At 46.9% G+C, this 20,152-nt stretch overlaps 1 protein-coding gene across 12 annotated transcripts in view; it reads right to left on the bottom strand.

Annotated features, from left to right (window-relative positions):
- Positions 1 to 5,777: 5,777 nt before the first annotated feature.
- The window catches only part of LOC106584643 (ankyrin-3), a 112,037-nt gene continuing 97,662 nt past the window's right edge, over positions 5,778 to 20,152 (bottom strand). For 9 of the 12 annotated variants that reach the window (XM_082978797.1, XM_082978798.1, XM_082978799.1 and 6 more), the window contains 3 exons: positions 18,207 to 18,435; positions 12,703 to 12,786; positions 5,778 to 10,959 (listed from right to left, as the gene is read on the bottom strand). In XM_082978797.1, the coding sequence (XP_082834923.1) occupies positions 10,900 to 10,959; positions 12,703 to 12,786; positions 18,207 to 18,435 (373 nt within the window). In that variant the 3' untranslated portion in view covers positions 5,778 to 10,899. Of the gene's footprint in view, positions 10,960 to 12,702; positions 12,787 to 18,206; positions 18,436 to 20,152 lie in introns of those variants that run through there. The other 3 variants (XM_082978792.1, XM_082978794.1, XR_014395077.1) reach the window with 3 other exon arrangements.

The raw sequence follows: 20,152 nt of genomic DNA, 5'->3' as shown, positions 1-20,152 counted from the left end.
GAGGTTGTACTCACGTTGTAACTGGGCTGTGTGGAGGTTCTAGTCACATTGTAACTGGGCTGTGTGGAGGTTCTAGTCACGTTGTAACTGGGCTGTGTGGAGGTTCTAGTCACATTGTAACTGGGCTGTGTGGAGGTTCTAGTCACGTTGTAACTGGGCTGTGTGGAGGTTCTAGTCACATTGTAACTGGGCTGTGTGGATGTTCTAGTCATGTTGTAACTGGGCTGTGTGGAGGTTCTAGTCACATTGTATCTGGGCTGTGTGGAGGTTCTAGTCACATTGTAACTGGGCTGTGTGGAGGTTCTAGTCACGTTGTAACTGGGCTGTGTGGAGGTTCTAGTCATGTTGTAACTGGGCTGTGTGGAGGTTCTAGTCACATTGTAACTGGGCTGTGTGGAGGTTCTAGTCACATTGTAACTGGGCTGTGTGGAGGTTCTAGTCATGTTGTAACTGGGCTGTGTGGAGGTTCTAGTCACGTTGTAACTGGGCTGTGTGGAGGTTCTAGTCACATTGTAACTGGGCTGTGTGGAGGTTCTAGTCACGTTGTAACTGGGCTGTGTGGAGGTTCTAGTCACGTTGTAACTGGGCTGTGTGGAGGTTCTAGTCACGTTGTAACTGGGCTGTGTGGAGGTTCTAGTCACGTTGTAACTGGGCTGTGTGGAGGTTCTAGTCATGTTGTAACTGGGCTGTGTGGAGGTTCTAGTCACATTGTAACTGGGCTGTGTGGAGGTTCTAGTCACGTTGTAACTGGGTTGTGTGGGCCATGTTTTGTTATAATCTCCACCCGGCACAGCCAGAAGAGGACTGGCCACCCCTCAGAGCCTGGTTCCTCTCTAGGTTTCTTCCTAGGTTCTGGCCTTTCTAGGGAGTTTTTCCTTGCCACTGTGCTTCTACACCTGCATTGCTTGCTGTTTGGGGTTTTAGGCTGGGTTTCTGTACAGCACTTTGTGACATCAGCTGATGTAAAAAGGGCTTTATAAATACATTTGATTTATTGACTGTTAAATAGCCATCAACAGTTTTATTTCACCTTTATTTAACCAGGTGGCCAGTTGAGAACAAGTTCTCATTTGCAACTGCGACCTGGCCAAGATAAAGCAAAGCAGTGCGACACAAACAACAACACAGAGTTACACATAAACAAATGTACAGTCAATAACACAATAGAAAAGTCTATATACAGTGAGTGCAAATGTAGAAGAGTAGGGAGGTAAGGCAATAAATAGGCCATAGAGGCGAAATAATTACAATTTACCATTAACACTGGAGTGATAGATGTGCAGATGATGATGTTCAAGTAGAGATACTGGGGTGCAAAGGAGCAAAAAAATAAGTAACAATATGGGGATGAGGTAGTTGGATGGGCTATTTACAGATTGGCTGTGTACAGGTACAGTGATCGGTAAGCTGCTCTGACAGCTGATACTTATAGTTAGAGAGGGAGATATAAGACTCCAGCTTCAGTGATTTTTGCAATTCGTTCAACACCATAGTACCCTCCAAACTCATCATTAAGCTTGAGACCCTGGGTCTCGACCCCGTCCTGTGCAACTGGGTCCTGGACTTCCTGATGGGCCGCCCCCAGGTGGTGAAGGTAGGTAACAACATCTCCATTCCGCTGATCCTCAACACTGGGGCGCCACAAGGGTTCGTTCTCAGCCCTCTCCTGTACTTCCTGTTCACCCACGACTGTGTGGCCATGCACGCCTCCAACTCAATCATTAAGTTTGCAGACAACACTACAGTGGTCGACTTGATTACCAACAACGACGAGACAGCCTACAGGGAGGAGGTGAGGGCCCTCGGAGTGTGGTGTCAGGAAAATAACCTCACACTCAACGTCAAGAAAACAGATGATCGTGGACTTCAGGAAACAGCAGAGGGAGCATCCCCCTATCCACATCAATGGGACCGCAGTGGAGAAGGTGGAAAGTTTTAAGTTCCTCTGTGTACACATCACGGACAAACTGAAATGATCCACCCACACAAACAGTGTGGTGAAGAAGGCACAACAACCTCAAGAGGCTGAAAAAAATGCACCCGATGTCACAGGAAGGCCAAAAAGATCATCAAGGACAATAACCACCCGAGCCACTGCCTGTTCACCCCGCTATCATCCATAAGGTGAGGTCAGTACAGGTGCATGAGAGCTGGGACAGATCAAAGCTGGGACAGAGAGCTGGGACAGATCAAAGCCGGGACAGATCAAAGCCGGGACAGATCAAAGCTGGGACAGATCAAAGCTGGGACTGAGAGTTGGGACAGATCAAAGCTGGGACATATCAAAGCTGGGACAGATCAAAGCTGGGACAGATGACTGGGACAGATCAAAGCGGGGACATATCAAAGCTGGGACAGATCAAAGCTGGGACAGAGAGCTGGGACATATCAAAGCTGGGACATATCAAAGCTGGGACAGATCAAAGCTGGGACAGAGAGCTGGGACAGATCAAAGCTGGGACAGAGAGCTGGGACAGATCAAAGCTGTGACAGATCAACGCTGGGACAGATTAATAAACAGCTTCTATCTCAAGGCCATCAGATTGTTAAAGAGACACCACTAGCACAGAGAGGTGGCTGCCTACCTACAGACTTTAATAAATGGAACACTAGTCACTTTAATAATGGAACACTGGTCACTTTAATAATGGAACACTGGCCACTTTAATAATGGAACACTAGACACTTTAATAGTGGAACACTAGCCCCTTTAATAATGGAACACTAGTCACTTTAATAATGGAACACTAGTCACATTAATAATGGAACACTAGTCACTTTAATAATGGAACACTGGCCACTTTAATAATGGAACACTAGACACTTTAATAATGGAACACTAGACACTTTAATAGTGGAACACTAGTCACTTTAATAATGGAACACTGGCCACTTTAATAATGGAACACTATCCCCTTTAATAATGGAACACTCGTCACTTTAATAATGGAACACTAGTCACTTTAATAATGGAACACTAGTCACTTTAATAATGGAACACTGGCCCCTTTAATAATGGAACACTAGTCACTTTAATAATGTTTACATATTTCGCATTACTCATCTCATATGTATTTACTGTATACTGTATCCTTCACTATCTAGTCTTTACTATCTATTGCATCTTAGCCGCTCTGTCACTGCTCATCCATATATTTTATACTCATATATTCTTAGCAAATGTGACCAATAACATTTGATTTGGTGTAGCAAGTTGCTAAGCTAACGTTAGTTAGGTGATGAGACTAATGAAGCAAAACCCAGTTAACATAAATGGAAATACTCTCATGACAACCTTGTTGATTAATATTTACAGATGCCTGTTACATTGGCCAGCTGTTACATTACATTAGCCAGTTTTGAATTCACTCTTTATTTACACAAAGCTAGCTACTACTCATAATATTGCTGCTAGCTTGGCGTAGTTCCCTGTTCTCCTCCTGCTGTATATTTCTGTCTGGATGTTTCTAGCTACTACTCATAATATTGCTGCTAGCTTGGCGTAGGTCCCTGTTCTTCTCCTGCTGTATATTTATGTCTGGATGTTTCTAGCTACTACTCATAATATTGCTGCTAGCTTGGCGTAGGTCCTTGTTCTTCTCCTGCTGTATATTTCTGTCTGGATGTTTCTAGCTACTACTCATAATATTGCTGCTAGCTTGGCGTAGGTCCTTGTTCTTCTCCTGCTGTGTATTTCTGTCTGGATGTTTCTAGCTACTACTCATAATATTGCTCCTAGCTTGGCGTAGGTCCCTGTTCTCTTCCTGCTGTATATTTCTGTCTGGATGTTTCTATCTCGATGTTCAACACTCTGGTCTCTAGCAAGTCGATTGTTCTGAGCGGTGAAATTAGTACGCCTGGTTTGGACACGTTAGACGAGGAGATGAACTGCTGCCAGGCCCCGTCAGGACGGCTCCCACTAGAACAGTCCACCATCGTCCTTCCCGCAACATCAACAGAGCGGAGTGGTTCATGTTGACTGTTGTGATGATGTTTGTGTAGACAGTGACCCCCCCCCCCCCCCCCCCCCCCCCCCGTCGCCACCTGTGGAACTACATTAAATGCAGGAGGCACTGCTCAAATGAATGGTCCAGAAATAACAACGCTACATCTACAATGAGTGGACAAAACATTAAGAACACCTTCCTCATATTGAGTTGCACCCCCTTTTTGCCCTCAGAACAGCTTCAGTTCGTCGGGGCATGGACTCTACAAGGTGTCGAAAGACTTCCACAGGGATGCTGGTCCATGTTGACTCTAAGGCCTAGGTTCCCACAGTTCTGTGAAGTTGGCTGGATGTCCTTTGGGTGGTGGACCGTTCATGCTTGTTACACGCGGGAAACTGTTTGAGCGTGAAAACCCAGCAGCATTGCAGTTATTGACACAAACCAGTGTGTCTGGCGCCTGCTACCATACCAGCTCAATGGCCCTTAAAACTTCACCCTCTGAATGGCACACACACACAATCCATGGCTCTACACACACACACACACACACACACCATCCACGTCTCTACACACACACATACACAATCCATGTCTCTACACACACACACACAATCCATGACTCTACACACACACACACACACAATCCACGTCTCTACACACACACATACACACACACATACACAATCCATGTCTCTACACACACACACACACAATCCATGTCTCTCTACACACACACAATCCATGTCTCTACACACACACACACACACACACAATCCATGTCTCTACACACACATACACATGGATGTTGTATTGGATATATGTGATAGTAAAGTAGTGGCCTGAGGGAACACAGTGCGTTGTGAAAAGTGTTATGAAATGTAATGTCATGTAATATTTTTTATTGTGTATAACTGCCTTAATGTTGCTAGACCCCTGGAAGAGTAGCTGCTACCTTGGCAGGAACTAATGGGGATCCATAATAAACCCCAGGAAGAGTAGCTGCTACCTTGGCAGGAACTAATGGGGATCCGTAATAAACCCCAGGAAGAGTATCTGCTGCCTTGGCAGGAACTAACGGGGATCCGTAATAAACCCTCAGGAAGAGTAGCTGCTGCCTTGGCAGGAACTAACGGGGATCCATAATAAACCCTCAGGAAGAGTAGCTGCTGCCTTGGCAGGAACTAACGGGGATCCGTAATAAACCCTCAGGAAGAGTAGCTGCTGCCTTGGCAGGAACTAACGGGGATCCGTAATAAACCCTCAGGAAGAGTAGCTGCTGCCTTGGCAGGAACTAACGGGGATCCGTAATAAACCCTCAGGAAGAGTAGCTGCTGCCTTGGCAGGAACTAACGGGGATCCGTAATAAACCCTCAGGAAGAGTAGCTGCTGCCTTGGCAGGAACTAACGGGGATCTATAATAAACCCCAGGAAGAGTAGCTGCTGCCTTGGCAGGAACTAACGGAGATCCTTAATAAATACAAATACGAAAATTGACTCAAGACTTAAAAATCCTTCTTTAACCTGTCTCCCCCCCTTCATCTACACTGATTGAAATGGATTTAACAAGTGACATCAATAAGGGATCATTGCTTTCACCTGGTCAGTCTGTCATTGAAAGAGCAGGTGTTCCTAATGTTTTGTACTCTCAGTGTATGTTACAAATGACAGTCAACCTCATAACTGAACACTATTCAAACAGTATGTATCTAGAGGTTTTCATATGGCCTTCTGTATTGCAACATGTACATTCTTGGCAAATTTTTAAATAAAATCCCCCAAAAGTATTTAGAACATACTGTAGAAATGAATGAAAACACAACCTCAGAAATGTTCAGTTTAATCACAATTTATTTCTGCTTAAATAATGAATTGGATCATCCATGTTGGTTGTCATACATACGTTACCAGATCATCAGTCAATGCTTTAGGTGGTCTCATATGAATAGATACAACGGAAGGAAATATGGCACCAAAACCCAAAGACAAAATGCCCCTTTAAACCACAGCAGGCTTAAAACATAACATTATACTGCTAAAATAATGAGCAATGATTGGTTTAGAGCCAATACACATGATAACTGTTAACCCTTTCCAATGTGCCAGTCTACATTATAAAATGGGGTAATAGCTCTCTAAGCCTTTCCAATGTGCCAGTCTACATTATAAATTGGGGTAATACCTCTCTAACCCTTTCCAATGTGCCAGTCTACATTATAAATTGGGCTAAACGCTCTAAGCCTTTCCAATGTGCCAGTCACATTATAAATTGGGGTAATACCTCTCTAACCCTTTCCAATGTGCCAGTCTACGTTATAAATTGGGAGCTCTCATAGCTCCAGGTCTTTAATAGTAGAGGTATATTCCAGGTTACACAGTGGGCCCTCATAAAGCATTAGAATGAAGGTTCCCTCTCTGTCCTGCTGTCCCCCAGGGTGGCTGTGTGAGTTCATGTTTCTTTAAAACAGTCAGTGCCAGAGCAGAGTAGACAGACTGATAGAAATAAACACCTTATTTCATAATACAATGTTCGCAAATGAGGAAAACTAAGTCAAACCAGGTGAATCTCATGCATCAAAATATTAGTACTCTGAGGAAATATTGTTCACAGAAGTGATGTTTGAGAGTTGCAGTGGAGTTAGGTTAAAATCAAGCTTCCATTTTGATTTGACAAACATTTCCTGCTGATAATTAGACATGTGCAGTAACACCCAAGCGTTTTCATAAAGGTGGAGTCAAATATTTGCATTTCATTCCAATGCTTTGCGTAGCTGTCCTACCAGTGCAGAGAACTTTCTATCAGTGACTAACTTCAGAAGGTTTTACAGTGTCGTTTATATACAACCAAACCCCCCGTTGTCATTAAAAAAACACAACCACTGTATACACCCACCCCAGTGGTGTGGCTACAGGACAGAAAATATAAGGCTTGTAGAAGGTGACTCTAAGTGTTCCTCTAATCTGTCAATCAAACGTCCTGTTGTGCCTCATTGGTTTCGAGAAGATGCTTGGAGGCGTGGCTACTGTCGTCCTGACGCCATGATGGAGCAAGACCACACCCCTGTTCTCCTGTCACCGTGGTAACGACAGGTCACGGCTGGAGCCCAGGTTGTGGACAGAAAAAGTACGTTTTTTCATGCTCATGCGAAATCAAATAAAGTGGTCTTGCTGTAAAAACCATGCGTTAACGTGAAAGCTGCAGACACACGTTCTTATTGGCTGTTGTCCTGCTTCAAGGTTCCAGTTATCTCCCTTCCAGGAAGTCATGAAACATCAACAAACCTGCAAATCAAAAACACATGACAGGTGATTTAGATCAACGTGAGTTTAAATCTCTCACCACTGTGTATGCTGTGAATAGTTTAATGTCTCTCTTCATTAACCAGCTGAACTAACAAGACTGCAAGGCCCTCAGAAAGTGTGAGGGTTTGACTGGGCAGAGTTAGGATAAGACTATATCTGGGCAGGATACTGTGGGATTAGGGGTTGACTGGGCAGAGTTAGGATAAGACTATATCTGGGCAGGATACTGTGGGATTAGGGTTAGGGTTTGACTGGGCAGAGTTAGGATAAGACTATCTGGGCAGGACACTGTGGAATTAGGATTAGGGGTTGACTGGGAAGAGTTAGGATAAGCCTATATCTGGGCAGGACACTGTGGGATTAGGATTAGGGGTTGACTGGGCAGAGTTAGGATAATACTATATCTGGGCAGGACACTGTGGGATTAGGGGTTGACTGGGCAGAGTTAGGATAAGACTATATCTGGGCAGGACACTGTAGGATTAGGATTAGGGGTTGACTGGGCAGAGTTAGGATAAGACTATATCTGGGCAGGACACTGTGGGATTAGGGGTTGACTGGGCAGAGTTAGGATAAGACTATATCTGAGCAGGACACTGTGGGATTAGGGGTTGACTGGGCAGAGTTAGGATAAGACTATATCTGGGCAGGACACTGTGGGATTAGGCGTTGACTGGGCAGAGTTAGGATAAGACTATATCTGGGCAGAACACTGTGGGATTAGGGTTTGACTGGGCAGAGTTAGGATAAGACTATATCTGGGCAGGATACTGTGGGATTAGGGGTTGACTGGGCAGAGTTAGGATAAGACTATATCTGGGCAGGATACTGTGGGATGAGGGTTAGGGTTTGACTGGGCAGAGTTAGGATAAGACTATCTGGGCAGGACACTGTGGAATTAGGATTAGGGGTTGACTGGGAAGAGTTAGGATAAGACTATATCTGGGCAGGACACTGTGGGATTAGGGGTTGACTGGGCAGAGTTAGGATAAGACTATATCTGGGCAGGATACTGTGGGATTAGGGTTAGGGTTTGACTGGGCAGAGTTAGGATAAAACTATATCTGGGCAGGATACTGTGGGATTAGGGTTAGGGTTTGACTGGGCAGAGTTAGGATAACACTATATCTGGGCAGGACACTGTGGGATTAGGGTTTGGGTTTGACTGGGGAGAGTTAGGATAAGACTATATCTGGGCAGGACACTGTGGGATTAGGGTTTGACTGGGCAGAGTTAGGATAAAACTATATCTGGGCAGGACACTGTGGGATTAGGGTTTGACTGGGGAGAGTTAGGATAAAACTATATCTCGGCAGGACACTGTGGGATTAGGATTAGGGTTTGACTGGGCAGAGTTAGGATAAGACTATAGCTGGGCAGGACACTGGGATTAGGGTTTGACTGGGCAGAGTTGGGATAAGACTATAGCTGGGCAGGACACTGTGGGATTAGGGTTAGGGTTTGACTGGGGAGAGTTAGGATAAACTATATCTGGGCAGGACACTGTGGGATTAGGGTTTGATTGGGCAGAGTTAGGATAAAACTATATCTGGGCAGGACACTGTGGGATTAGGATTAGGGGTTGACTGGGCAGAGTTAGGATAAAACTATATCTGGGCAGGACACTGGGATTAGGGTTAGGGTTTGACTGGGGAGAGTTAGGTTAAGCACATTTCTATTTTGGCTTCAGACAGAGCCTGTCCTGGAGCCGACAGGATAATGGATCCAGACTGAGCCTGTCGTGGATCTGACAGGATAATGGATCCAGACTGAGCCTGTCCTCCAGCCGACAGGATAATGGATCCAGACAGCCGGTTGCTGGATCCGACAGGATAATGGATCCAGACTGTGCCTGTCCTGGATCCGACAGGATAATGGATCCAGACTGAGCCTGTCGTGGATCTGACAGGATAATGGATCCAGACTGAGCCTGTCGTGGATCTGACAGGATAATGGATCCAGACTGAGCCTGTCCTCCAGCCGACAGGATAATGGATCCAGACAGCCGGTTGCTGGATCCGACAGGATAATGGATTCAGACTGAGCCTGTCCTGGAGCCGACAGGATAATGGATCCAGACTGAGCCTGTCCTGGAGTCGACAGGAAAATGGATCCAGACAGCCTGTCCTGGAGCCGACAGGATAATGGATCCGACAGGATAATGGATCCAGACAGCCTGTCCTGGAGCCGACAGGAAAATGGATCCAGCCTAAGCCTTTCCTGGATCCGACAGGATATTGGATCCAGACTGAGCCTGTCGTGGATCTGACAGGATAATGGATCCAGACTGAGCCTGTCCTGGAGCCGACAGGATAATGGATCCAGAATGAGCCTGTCCTGGAGCCGACAGGAAAATGGATCCAGACTGAGCCTGTCCTGGAGCCGACAGGATAATGGATCCGACAGGATAATGGATCCAGACAGCCTGTCCTGGAGCCGACAGGATAATGGATCCAGACAGCCTGTCCTGGAGCCGACAGGAAAATGGATCCAGACTAAGCCTTTCCTGGATCCGACAGGATATTGGATCCAGACTGAGCCTGTCGTGGATCTGACAGGATAATGGATCCAGACTGAGCCTGTCCTGGAGCCGACAGGATAATGGATCCAGAATGAGCCTGTCCTGGAGCCGACAGGAAAATGGATCCAGACTGAGCCTGTCCTGGAGCCGACAGGATAATGGATCCGACAGGATAATGGATCCAGACTGAGCCTGTCCTGGATCTGACAGGATAATGGATCCAGACTGAGCCTTTCCTGGATCCGACAGGATAATGGATCCATACTGAGCCTGTCCTGGATCTGACAGGATAATGGATCCAGACTGAGCCTGTCCTGGAGCCGACAGGATAATGGATCCAGACTGAGCCTGTCCTGGATCCGACAGGATAATGGATCCAGACAGCCTGTCCTGGAGCCAACAGGATAATGGATCCAGACTGAGCCTGTCCTGGATCTGACAGGATAATGGATCCAGACTGAGCCTGTCCTGGATCCGACAGGATAATGGATCCAGACTGAGCCTGTCCTGGATTTGACAGGATAATGGATCCAGACAGCCTGTCCTGGAGCCGACAGGATAATGGATCAAGACTGAGCCTGTCCTGGAGCCGACAGGATAATGGATCCAGACAGCCTGTCCTGGAGCCGACAGGATAATGGATCCAGACAGCCTGTCCTGGAGCCGACAGGATAATGGATCCAGACTGAGCCTGTCTTGGAGCCGACAGGATAATGGATCCAGACTGAGCCTGTCCTGGAGCCGACAGGATAATGGATCCAGACTGAGCCTGTCCTGGAGCCGACAGGATAATGGATCCAAACAGCCTGTCCTGGAGCCGACAGGATAATGGATCCAGACTGAGCCTGTCCTGGAGCCGACATGATAATGGATCCAGACTGAGCCTTTTCTGGAGCCGACAGGATAATGGATCCAGACTGAGCCTGTCCTGGAGCCGACAGGATAATGGATCAGACAGGATAATGGATCCAGTCAGCCTGTCCTGGAGCAGACAGGATAATGGATCCAGACAGCCTGTCCTGGATCAGACAGGATACCACCTGGCTGTAGTGTTAAGTGATCCCCATTTCCCTCCATATTCTATCAGTCCTGAGCTCCATACTTGTACGTACCAGGTTGAGCACACAACTATTACCATTGATCCTTTTCCACTTGCTTCTTTTTCACCTTCGACCCTGACCCTTCTCCAGACTGCAACACACAGCGAGAGGGGTTAGACAGGACGATGGCAGAATGAGGGGCAGGCCGGCAGAACACAAATAAACCCCAGGCAGACTGGAACTCTCCTACACTAGTGTCCTAGACAGACTGAAAGGAAACACCAGGCAGACTGGAACTCTCCTACGCTAGTGTCCTAGACATGCTGAAAGGAAACACCAGACAGACTGGAACTCTCCTACGCTAGTGTCCTAGACATGCTGAAAGGAAACACCAGGCAGACTGGAACTCTCCTACGCTAGTGTCCTAGACATGCTGAAAGGAAACACCAGACTGGAACTCTCCTACACTAGTGTCCTAGACATGCTGAAAGGAAACACCAGGCAGACTGGAACTCTCCTACACTAGTGTCCTAGACATGCTGAAAGGAAACACCAGGCAGACTGGAACTCTCCTATACTAGTTGGACCTCTCTCCACTAGTCTCCCGTTAGTGTCTACTGTCTAGTTGGACCTCTCTCCACTAGTCTACCGTTAGTGTCTACTGTCTAGTTGGACGTCTCTCCACTACTAGTCTACCGTTAGTGTCTACTGTCTAGTTGGACCTCTCTCCACTACTATCCTCCCGTTAGTGTCTACTGTCTAGTTGGACCTCTCTCCACCTCTAGTCTACCGTTAGTGTCTACTGTCTAGTTGGACCTCTCTCCACTAGTCTACCGTTAGTGTCAACACCACACTACAGTCTACTCTATGATCATGGAGCAAACCTCTGACCCTTAGAGCTCTCCTGCTCTGCCTTAGGGCCTCCTCGGGAGCGCTTGTTTCTCTTCCTGCCTTTATTTTCCTTCCTGCCTCCTCCTCCTGCTGCTTCTCCTGCTTTCACCTCCTCTGTAGTAGCAGTAGTAGTAGCAGTAAAAGTAGTTGCCGTAGCAGCAATACAACGTACTACTTTCCTGATGACCTTAGCTTTGATTTGGGAATTCTAAATTCCAACAGAACAAAGTGTATAAATCAATATCAAATATTTCAATGCCCTTGGACACGGGAAAATTGGGTCACCTTTTTTTTTAACACAAATGCTACCTATTTCAAAGTATGGAATGACCCTGTGTAGTGGTTGTTTAAGAGACGATAATAATACATTTAGCTAAAATGTGGCTTATTTCCTTCCTTTCTTCTCTGCAACACTTATCAATGGGTATAAAGTCATGTTAGGACAGAGGAATGGGGATGGGGAGGATGGGCATGGGGGAGATGTTCAGGTGATATCAGAAGAGGACAGGGGGAGATGTTCAGGTGATATCAGAAGAGGACAGGGTGAGATGTTCAGGTGATATCAGAAGAGGACAGGGAGAGATGTTCAGGTGATATCAGAAGAGGACAGGGTGAGATGTTCAGGTGATATCAGAAGAGGACAGGAATAGATGTTCAGGTGATATCAGAAGAGGACAGGGGGAGATGTTCAGGTGATATCAGAAGAGGACAGGGGGAGATGTTCAGGTGATATCAGAAGAGGACAGGTTGAGATGTTCAGGTGATATCAGAAGAGGACAGGTTGAGATGTTCAGGTGATATCAGAAGAGGACAGGGGGAGATGTTCAGGTGATATCAGAAGAGGACAGGGGCAGATGTTCAGGTGATATCGGAAGAGGACAGGGGGAGATGTTCAGGTGATATCAGAAGAGGACAGGGGGAGATGTTCAGGTGATATCAGAGAGGACAGGGGAAGGATGTAATATGGGGGTGGGGTGTGTAGTGAAGGGGGTACAGCAGTTACTTTTCGGGAGACAATGTTTCCATCCTCGTCTGTGAACTGCTCTTCTGTCACTGACTCCACAGGGATGTTTCTGGCCTCTTCTCCCTGAGGATGAAATGGTACAGTAGGATCAGACCTGACGGTAGTTTACCTGTTATCATTAGTTTACCTGAGGTTAGTTTACCTGAGGTTAGTTTACCTGTCATCATTAGTTTACCTGAGGTTAGTATACCTGAGGTTAGTCTACCTGAGGATGATATGGTACAGTAGGATCAGATCTGACGGTAGTTTACCTGTCATCATTAGTTTACCTTAGGTTAGTTTACCTTAGGTTAGTTTACCTGAGGTTAGTTTACCTGTCATCATTAGTTTACCTGTCATCATTAGTTTACCTGAGGTTAGTTCACCTGTCATCATTAGTTTACCTGAGGTTAGTTTACCTGAGGTTAGCTAACCTGTCATCATTAGTTTACCTGAGGTTAGTTTACCTGAGGTCAGTCTACCTGAGGTTAGTCTACCTGAGGTTAGTTACCCTGAGGTTAGTTACCCTGAGGTTAGTCTACCTGAGGTTAGTCTACCTGAGGTTAGTCTACCTGAGGTTAGTCTACCTGAGGTTAGTCTCCCTGAGGTTAGTCACCCTGAGGTTAGTCACCCTGAGGTTAGTCACCCTGAGGTTAGTCTACCTGAGGTTAGTTTACCTGAGGTTAGTTTACCTGAGGTTACTTACCCTGAGGTTAGTTTACCTGAGGTTACTTGCCCTAAGGTTAGTTGCCCTAAGGTTAGTTGCCCTGAGGTTAGTTTCCCTGAGGTTAGTTTACCTGAGGTTAGTTTACCTGAGGTTAGTTTACCTGAAGTCAGTCTACCTGAGGTTAGTCTACCTGAGGTTAGTTTACCTGAGGTTACTTGCCCTGAGGTTAGTTGCCCTGAGGTTAGTTACCCTGAGGTTAGTCTCCCTGAGGTTAGTTTACCTGAGGTTAGTCTACCTGAGGTTAGTCTCCCTGAGGTTAGTCTCCCTGAGGTTAGTCTACCTGAGGTTAGTCTACCTGAGGTTAGTCACCCTGAGGTTAGTCACCCTGAGGTTAGTCACCCTGAGGTTAGTCTACCTGAGGTTAGTTTACCTGAAGTCAGTCTACCTGAGGTCAGTCTACCTGAGGTTAGTCTACCTGAGGTTACTTACCCTGAGGTTAGTCTACCTGAGGTTAGTCTCCCTGAGGTTAGTCTCCCTGAGGTTAGTCACCCTGAGGTTAGTCACCCTGAGGTTAGTCACCCTGAGGTTAGTCACCCTGAGGTTAGTCTCCCTGAGGTTAGTCTCCCTGAGGTTAGTCTCCCTGAGGTTAGTCACCCTGAGGTTAGTCACCCTGAGGTTAGTCACCCTGAGGTTAGTCTACCTGAGGTTAGTTTACCTGAAGTCAGTCTACCTGAGGTTAGTCTACCTGAGGTTACTTACCCTGAGGTTAGTTACCCTGAGGTTAGTCTACCTGAGGTTAGTCTACCTGAGGTTAGTCTACCTGAGGTTAGTTACCCTGAGGTTAGTCTCCCTGAGGTTAGTTACCCTGAGGTTAGTCTACCTGAGGTTAGTTACCCTGAGGTTAGTTACCCTGAGGTTAGTCTACCTGAGGTTAGTCTACCTGAGGTTAGTTACCCTGAGGGTAGTCTACCTGAGGGTAGTTACCCCTGAGGGTAGTTACCCCTGAGGGTAGTTACCCCTGAGGTTCGTCTACCTGAGGTTCGTCTACCTGAGGTTCGTCTACCTGAGGTTCGTCTACCTGAGGTCCGTCTACCTGAGGTCAGTCTACCTGAGGTTCGTCTACCTGAGGTTCGTCTACCTGCCCTGGGGACATTATCAACACAAAGCTCAATTTTCAAAAAGCACTGCCACAACATGACCTTTAATACCACCACTCATCAAATAAACACAGAACATGAAATGTCTATAAGATGAGCTTCGTAGAGGGATCCAGAGGAAACCCCAGCTGGTGATGGTAACAGCGGACATGGAACAACACAAGCCAACATCAGCCAACAACAGTATGCAAGACTGACTTTAACTACGTCTATTAGAATGAATGGCAGAATAATCTGGAACAATGTGAGTGTGAATTCATGCTGTGATATAAAACCTGTCAATACTTTGATGATAAAATGGAGCCAGGCGAGGAAGTAGATGGATGTAAAACATATCAGAGAGCTGGGGAGTGCTCCTCTCATTCACTAGCTGTTACCACACGGACAGTGGAAGTAGATGGATGTAAAACATGTCAGAGAGCTGGGGAGTGCTCCTCTCATTCACTAGCTGTTACCACACGGACAGTGGAGGTAGATGGATGTAAAACTTGTCAGAGAGCTGGGGAGTGCTCCTCTCATTCACTAGCTGTTACCACACGGACAGTGGAAGTAGATGGATGTAAAACATGTCAGAGAGCTGGGGAGTGCTCCTCTCATTCACTAGCTGTTACCACACAGACAGTGGAAGTAGATGGATGTAAAACATGTCAGAGAGCTGGGGAGTGCTCCTCTCATTCACTAGCTGTTACCACATGGACAGTGGAAGTAGCCGCGAACAGATCGACCCAGTCAGCCAGCAGCGGCAGCTCGTTGGGAGCAGCTGGTCAGCAGAAAGACAGCAGAGATCTAGGTTCCTGTAGAGACTGACTGTCACATCAGGCCCAGGCCACACAAACAGACAGGCCCAGGCCACACAGACAGACAGACAGGCCCAGGCCACACAGACAGACAGACAGGCCCAGGCCACACAGACAGACAGACAGGCCCAGGCCACACAGACAGACAGACAGACAGGCCCAGGCCACACAGACAGACAGGCCACACACACAGACAGACAGGCCCAGGCCACACAGACAGACAGGCCCAGGCCACACAGACAGACAGGCCACACAGACAGACAGGCCACACAGACAGACAGACAGGCCCAGGCCACACAGACAGACAGACAGGCCCAGGCCACACAGACAGACAGGCCCAGGCCACACAGACAGACATGCCACACAGACAGACAGCACATTGACAACAGCACAGGCCTCACTGGGGCAACACACCACAGAGCTGGTCTCCTTATCTCTACCACCCTCCTGATGAACCAGGTAGGGTTAGGGCTCTGACTTGGTTCATAACAGCCTTGTCATAGATCCTGGCTGACCTGGTTCATAACAGCCCTGTCATAGATCCTGGCTGACCTGGTTCATAACAGCCCTGTCATAGATCCTGGCTGACCTGGTTCATAACAGCCCTGTCATAGATCCTGGCTGACGTGGTTCATAACATCCCTGTCATAGATCCTGGCTGACGTGGTTCATAACAGCCCTGTCATAGATCCTGGTTGACCTGGTTCATAACAGCCCTGTCATAGATCCTGGCTGACATGGTTCATAACAGCCCTGTCATAGATCCTGGCTGATGTGGTTCATAACAACCCTGTCATAGATCCTGCTGACATGTGGTTCATAACAGCCCTGTCATAGATCCTGGCTGACATGTGGTTCATAACAGCCCTGTCATAGATCCTGGCTGACACGTGGTTCATAACAGCCCTGTCATAGATCCTGGCTGACATGGTTCATAACAGCCCTGTCATAGATCCTGGCTGACATGTGGTTCATAACAGCCCTGTCATAGATCCTGGCTGACCTGGTTCATAACAGCCCTGTCATAGATCCTGGCTGACCTGGTTCATAACAGCCCTGTCATAGATCCTGGCTGACCTTGTTCATAACAGCCCTGTCATAGATCCTGGCTGACCTGGTTCATAACAGCCCTGTCATAGATCCTGGCTGACCTGGTTCATAACAGCCCTGTCATAGATCCTGGCTGACCTGGTTCATAACAGCCCTGTCATAGATCTTGGCTGACATGTGGTTCATAACAGCCCTGTCATAGATCCTGGCTGACATGGTTCATAACAGCCCTGTCATAGATCCTGGCTGACCTGGTTCATAACAGCCCTGTCATAGATCCTGGCTGACATGTGGTTCATAACAGCCCTGTCATAGATCCTGGCTGACCTGGTTCATAACAGCCCTGTCATAGATCCTGGCTGACCTGGTTCATAACAGCCCTGTCATAGATCCTGGCTGACACGTGGTTCATAACAGCCCTGTCATAGATCCTGGCTGACATGGTTCATAACAGCCCTGTCATAGATCCTGGCTGACATGGTTCATAACAGCCCTGTCATAGATCCTGGCTGACATGTGGTTCATAACAGCCCTGTCATAGATCCTGGCTGACATGTGGTTCATAACAGCCCTGTCATGGATCCTGGCTGACATGTGGTTCATAACAGCCCTGTCATAGATCCTGGCTGACATGTGGTTCATAACAGCCCTGTCATAGATCCTGGCTGACCTGGTTCATAACATCCCTGTCATAGATCCTGGCTGACCTGGTTCATAACAGCCCTGTCATAGATCCTGGCTGACACGTGGTTCATAACAGCCCTGTCATAGATCCTGGCTGACATGGTTCATAACAGCCCTGTCATAGATCCTGGCTGACATGTGGTTCATAACAGCCCTGTCATAGATCCTGGCTGACATGTGGTTCATAACAGCCCTGTCATAGATCCTGGCTGACATGTGGTTCATAACAGCCCTGTCATAGATCCTGGCTGACATGTGGTTCATAACAGCCCTGTCATAGATCCTGGCTGACATGTACAGGAATGATTTTAGATCCTGGCTGACATGTACAGGAATGATTTTAGATCCTGACTGACATGTACAGGAATGATTTTAGATCCTGGCTCAGAGGTTTGTCTTAAAGAAATACACTGTCCAGCCACAAGGGAAGAAGATGCATTTGTTTTCCACCTTGATCCACTGAGCGTGGTCTTCACCAGCTAGATACCAGAGTACATTGGTCTCCACCAGCTAGATAGCAGAGTACATTGGTCTCCACCAGCTAGATACCAGAGTACATTGGTCTCCACCAGCTAGATAGCAGAGTACATTGGTCTCCACCAGCTAGATACCAGAGTACATTGGTCTCCACCAGCTAGATACCAGAGTACATTGGTCTCCACCAGCTAGATACCAGAGTACATTGGTCTCCACCAGCTAGATACCAGAGTACATTGGTCTCCACCAGCTAGATACCAGAGTACATTGGTCTCCACCAGCTAGATACCAGAGTACATTGGTCTCCACCAGCTAGATACCAGAGTACATTGGTCTCCACCAGCTAGATACCAGAGTACATTGGTCTCCACCAGCTAGATACCAGAGTACATTGGTCTCCACCAGCTAGATACCAGAGTACATTGGTCTCCACCAGCTAGATACCAGAGTACATTGGTCTCCACCAGCTAGATACCAGAGTACATTGGTCTCCACCAGCTAGATACCAGAGTACATTGGTCTCCACCAGCTAGATATCAGAGTACATTGGTCTTCACCAGCTAGATACCAGAGTACATTGGTCTTCCTCATAACACATAAACCTTGTGAGGTGAGAACAGAAGAACAGCCATGTCCACAATAACAGCACAGAGTCATGCTGTGTAGAGTTACCTGGACTTTGTGCTGTGACCTCTGCACTCCTCCCTCCTCCTCCTGCCCTCCTTGTGACGCCGACGCCCTTCCCTCGTCCTCGACCTGGCCATGACCCTTCACCCCGTTGGACGAAGCCTGGGCCTCAGGATGTGACCCGGTCTGGGACAGGAAGTCAGCGTGGTCTCCATTGGATTTCTCTGCTGGTCGGACAGGTGATGTCGTCAGGGAGTCCAGGGAATTCACAGGGCTGGGGGAGGAGAAGGGGAGACAGGGGGAGGAGAGAGGAAGGGGAAGAGAGGAGGAGGGGGGAGGAGAAGGGGAGACGGGGAGGAGAGAGGAAGGAGAAGAGAGGAGGAGAAGGGGAGACAGGGGGAGGAGAGAGGAAGGGGAAGAGAGGAGGGTGGGAGGGTGGGAGAGGGAGGGCGGGGGAGACAGGAAGGGGAGGGTGAGGGTGGGAGAGGGAGGGCGGGGGAGACAGGGGGAGGAGAGAGGAAGGGGTAGATAGGAGGAGAGGGGAGGGTGGGAGAGGGAGAGCGGGGGAGATTACTTCAAATTGATTTGTATAAATTAAGGCAGATACAAATGAACAGTTATTCAATAAAATGCATTGTAGTTTATGGGCTAGGTGGGACGCTAGCGTGCCACCCGTGGTGCACTCCATCAACAGCAGGTGCATTTCAAGAGCGGCAAATTTGAATCCAAATAAATGTCAAAATTCAAATTTTTCAAACATACAACTATTTTACACCCTTTGAAAGATAAACATCTCCTTAATCTAACCACGTTTTACGATTTCAAAAAGGTTTTACGGCGAAAGCATAAATTTAGAGTATGTTAGGACAGTACATTTACAAGAGTTGTGTGTAATGTTTTGTCAAGTCAAAGACAGGGTCACCAAAACCATAAAACCAGCTAAAATGATGCACTAACCTTTTACAATCTCCATCAGATGACACTCCTAGGACATTATGTTAGACAATGCATGCATTTTTAGTTCTATCAAGTTCATATTTATATCCAAAAACAGCGTTTTACTATGGCATTGATGTTGAGGAAATCGTTTCCCTCCAATAACCGGCAGTCAAGTCAGCGTCACAAATGAAATAATTAAAATTAGAAAACATTGGTAAAATATTATATTGTCATTTAAAGAATTATAGATTTACATCTCTTGAACGCAATCAACTTGCCAGATTTAAAAATAACCTTACTGGGAAATCACACTTTGCAATAATCTGAGCACTGCGCCCAGAAAAATACGCGTTGCGATACAGACTAGACGTCATGTTGGGGAGATCTAAAATCGAAAATACTATGTAAATAATCCATTACCTTTGATTCTCTTCATCAGATGTCACTTCCAGGTATCACAGGTCCATAACGAATGTAGTTTTGTTCAAAAAAGCTCATCATTTATGTCCAAAAATCTCCGTCTTGTTAGCACATGATCTAAGCCAGCCGGACTTCTCGTCATGAACGAGGGGAAAAAATATATTTACGTTCGTTCAAACATGTCAAACGTTGTATAGCATAAATCATTAGGGCCTTTTTTAACCAGAACATGAATAATATTCAAGGTGGACGAATGCATACTCTTTTATAACGTATTGGAACGAGGGTACCCAACATGAACTCGCGCGCCAGGTGTCTAATGGGACATCATCGTTCCATGGCTCTTGTTCGGTCAGATCTCCCTCCAGAAGACTCAAAACACTTTGTAAAGGCTGGTGACATCTAGTGGAAGCAATAGGAAGTGCCAAAATATTCCTCAGCCCCTGTGTTTTTCAATGGGATAGGTTTAAAGGTAATACAACACATCAGGTATCCACTTCCTGTCAGAAAATGTCTCAGGGTTTTGCCTGCCAAATGAGTTCTGTTATACTCACAGACACCATTCAAACAGTTTTAGAAACTTTAGAGTGTTTTCTATCCATATATAATAAGTATATGCATATTCTAGTTAC

This window comes from Salmo salar, chromosome 01 (assembly GCF_965601325.2).
Source record: "Salmo salar chromosome 01, fSalSal1, whole genome shotgun sequence".
Taxonomy (NCBI): Eukaryota; Metazoa; Chordata; class Actinopteri; order Salmoniformes; family Salmonidae; genus Salmo; species Salmo salar.
The sequence above is the reverse complement of the archived record's forward strand: the minus strand, read 5'-3'. Positions and strand labels throughout refer to the sequence as shown.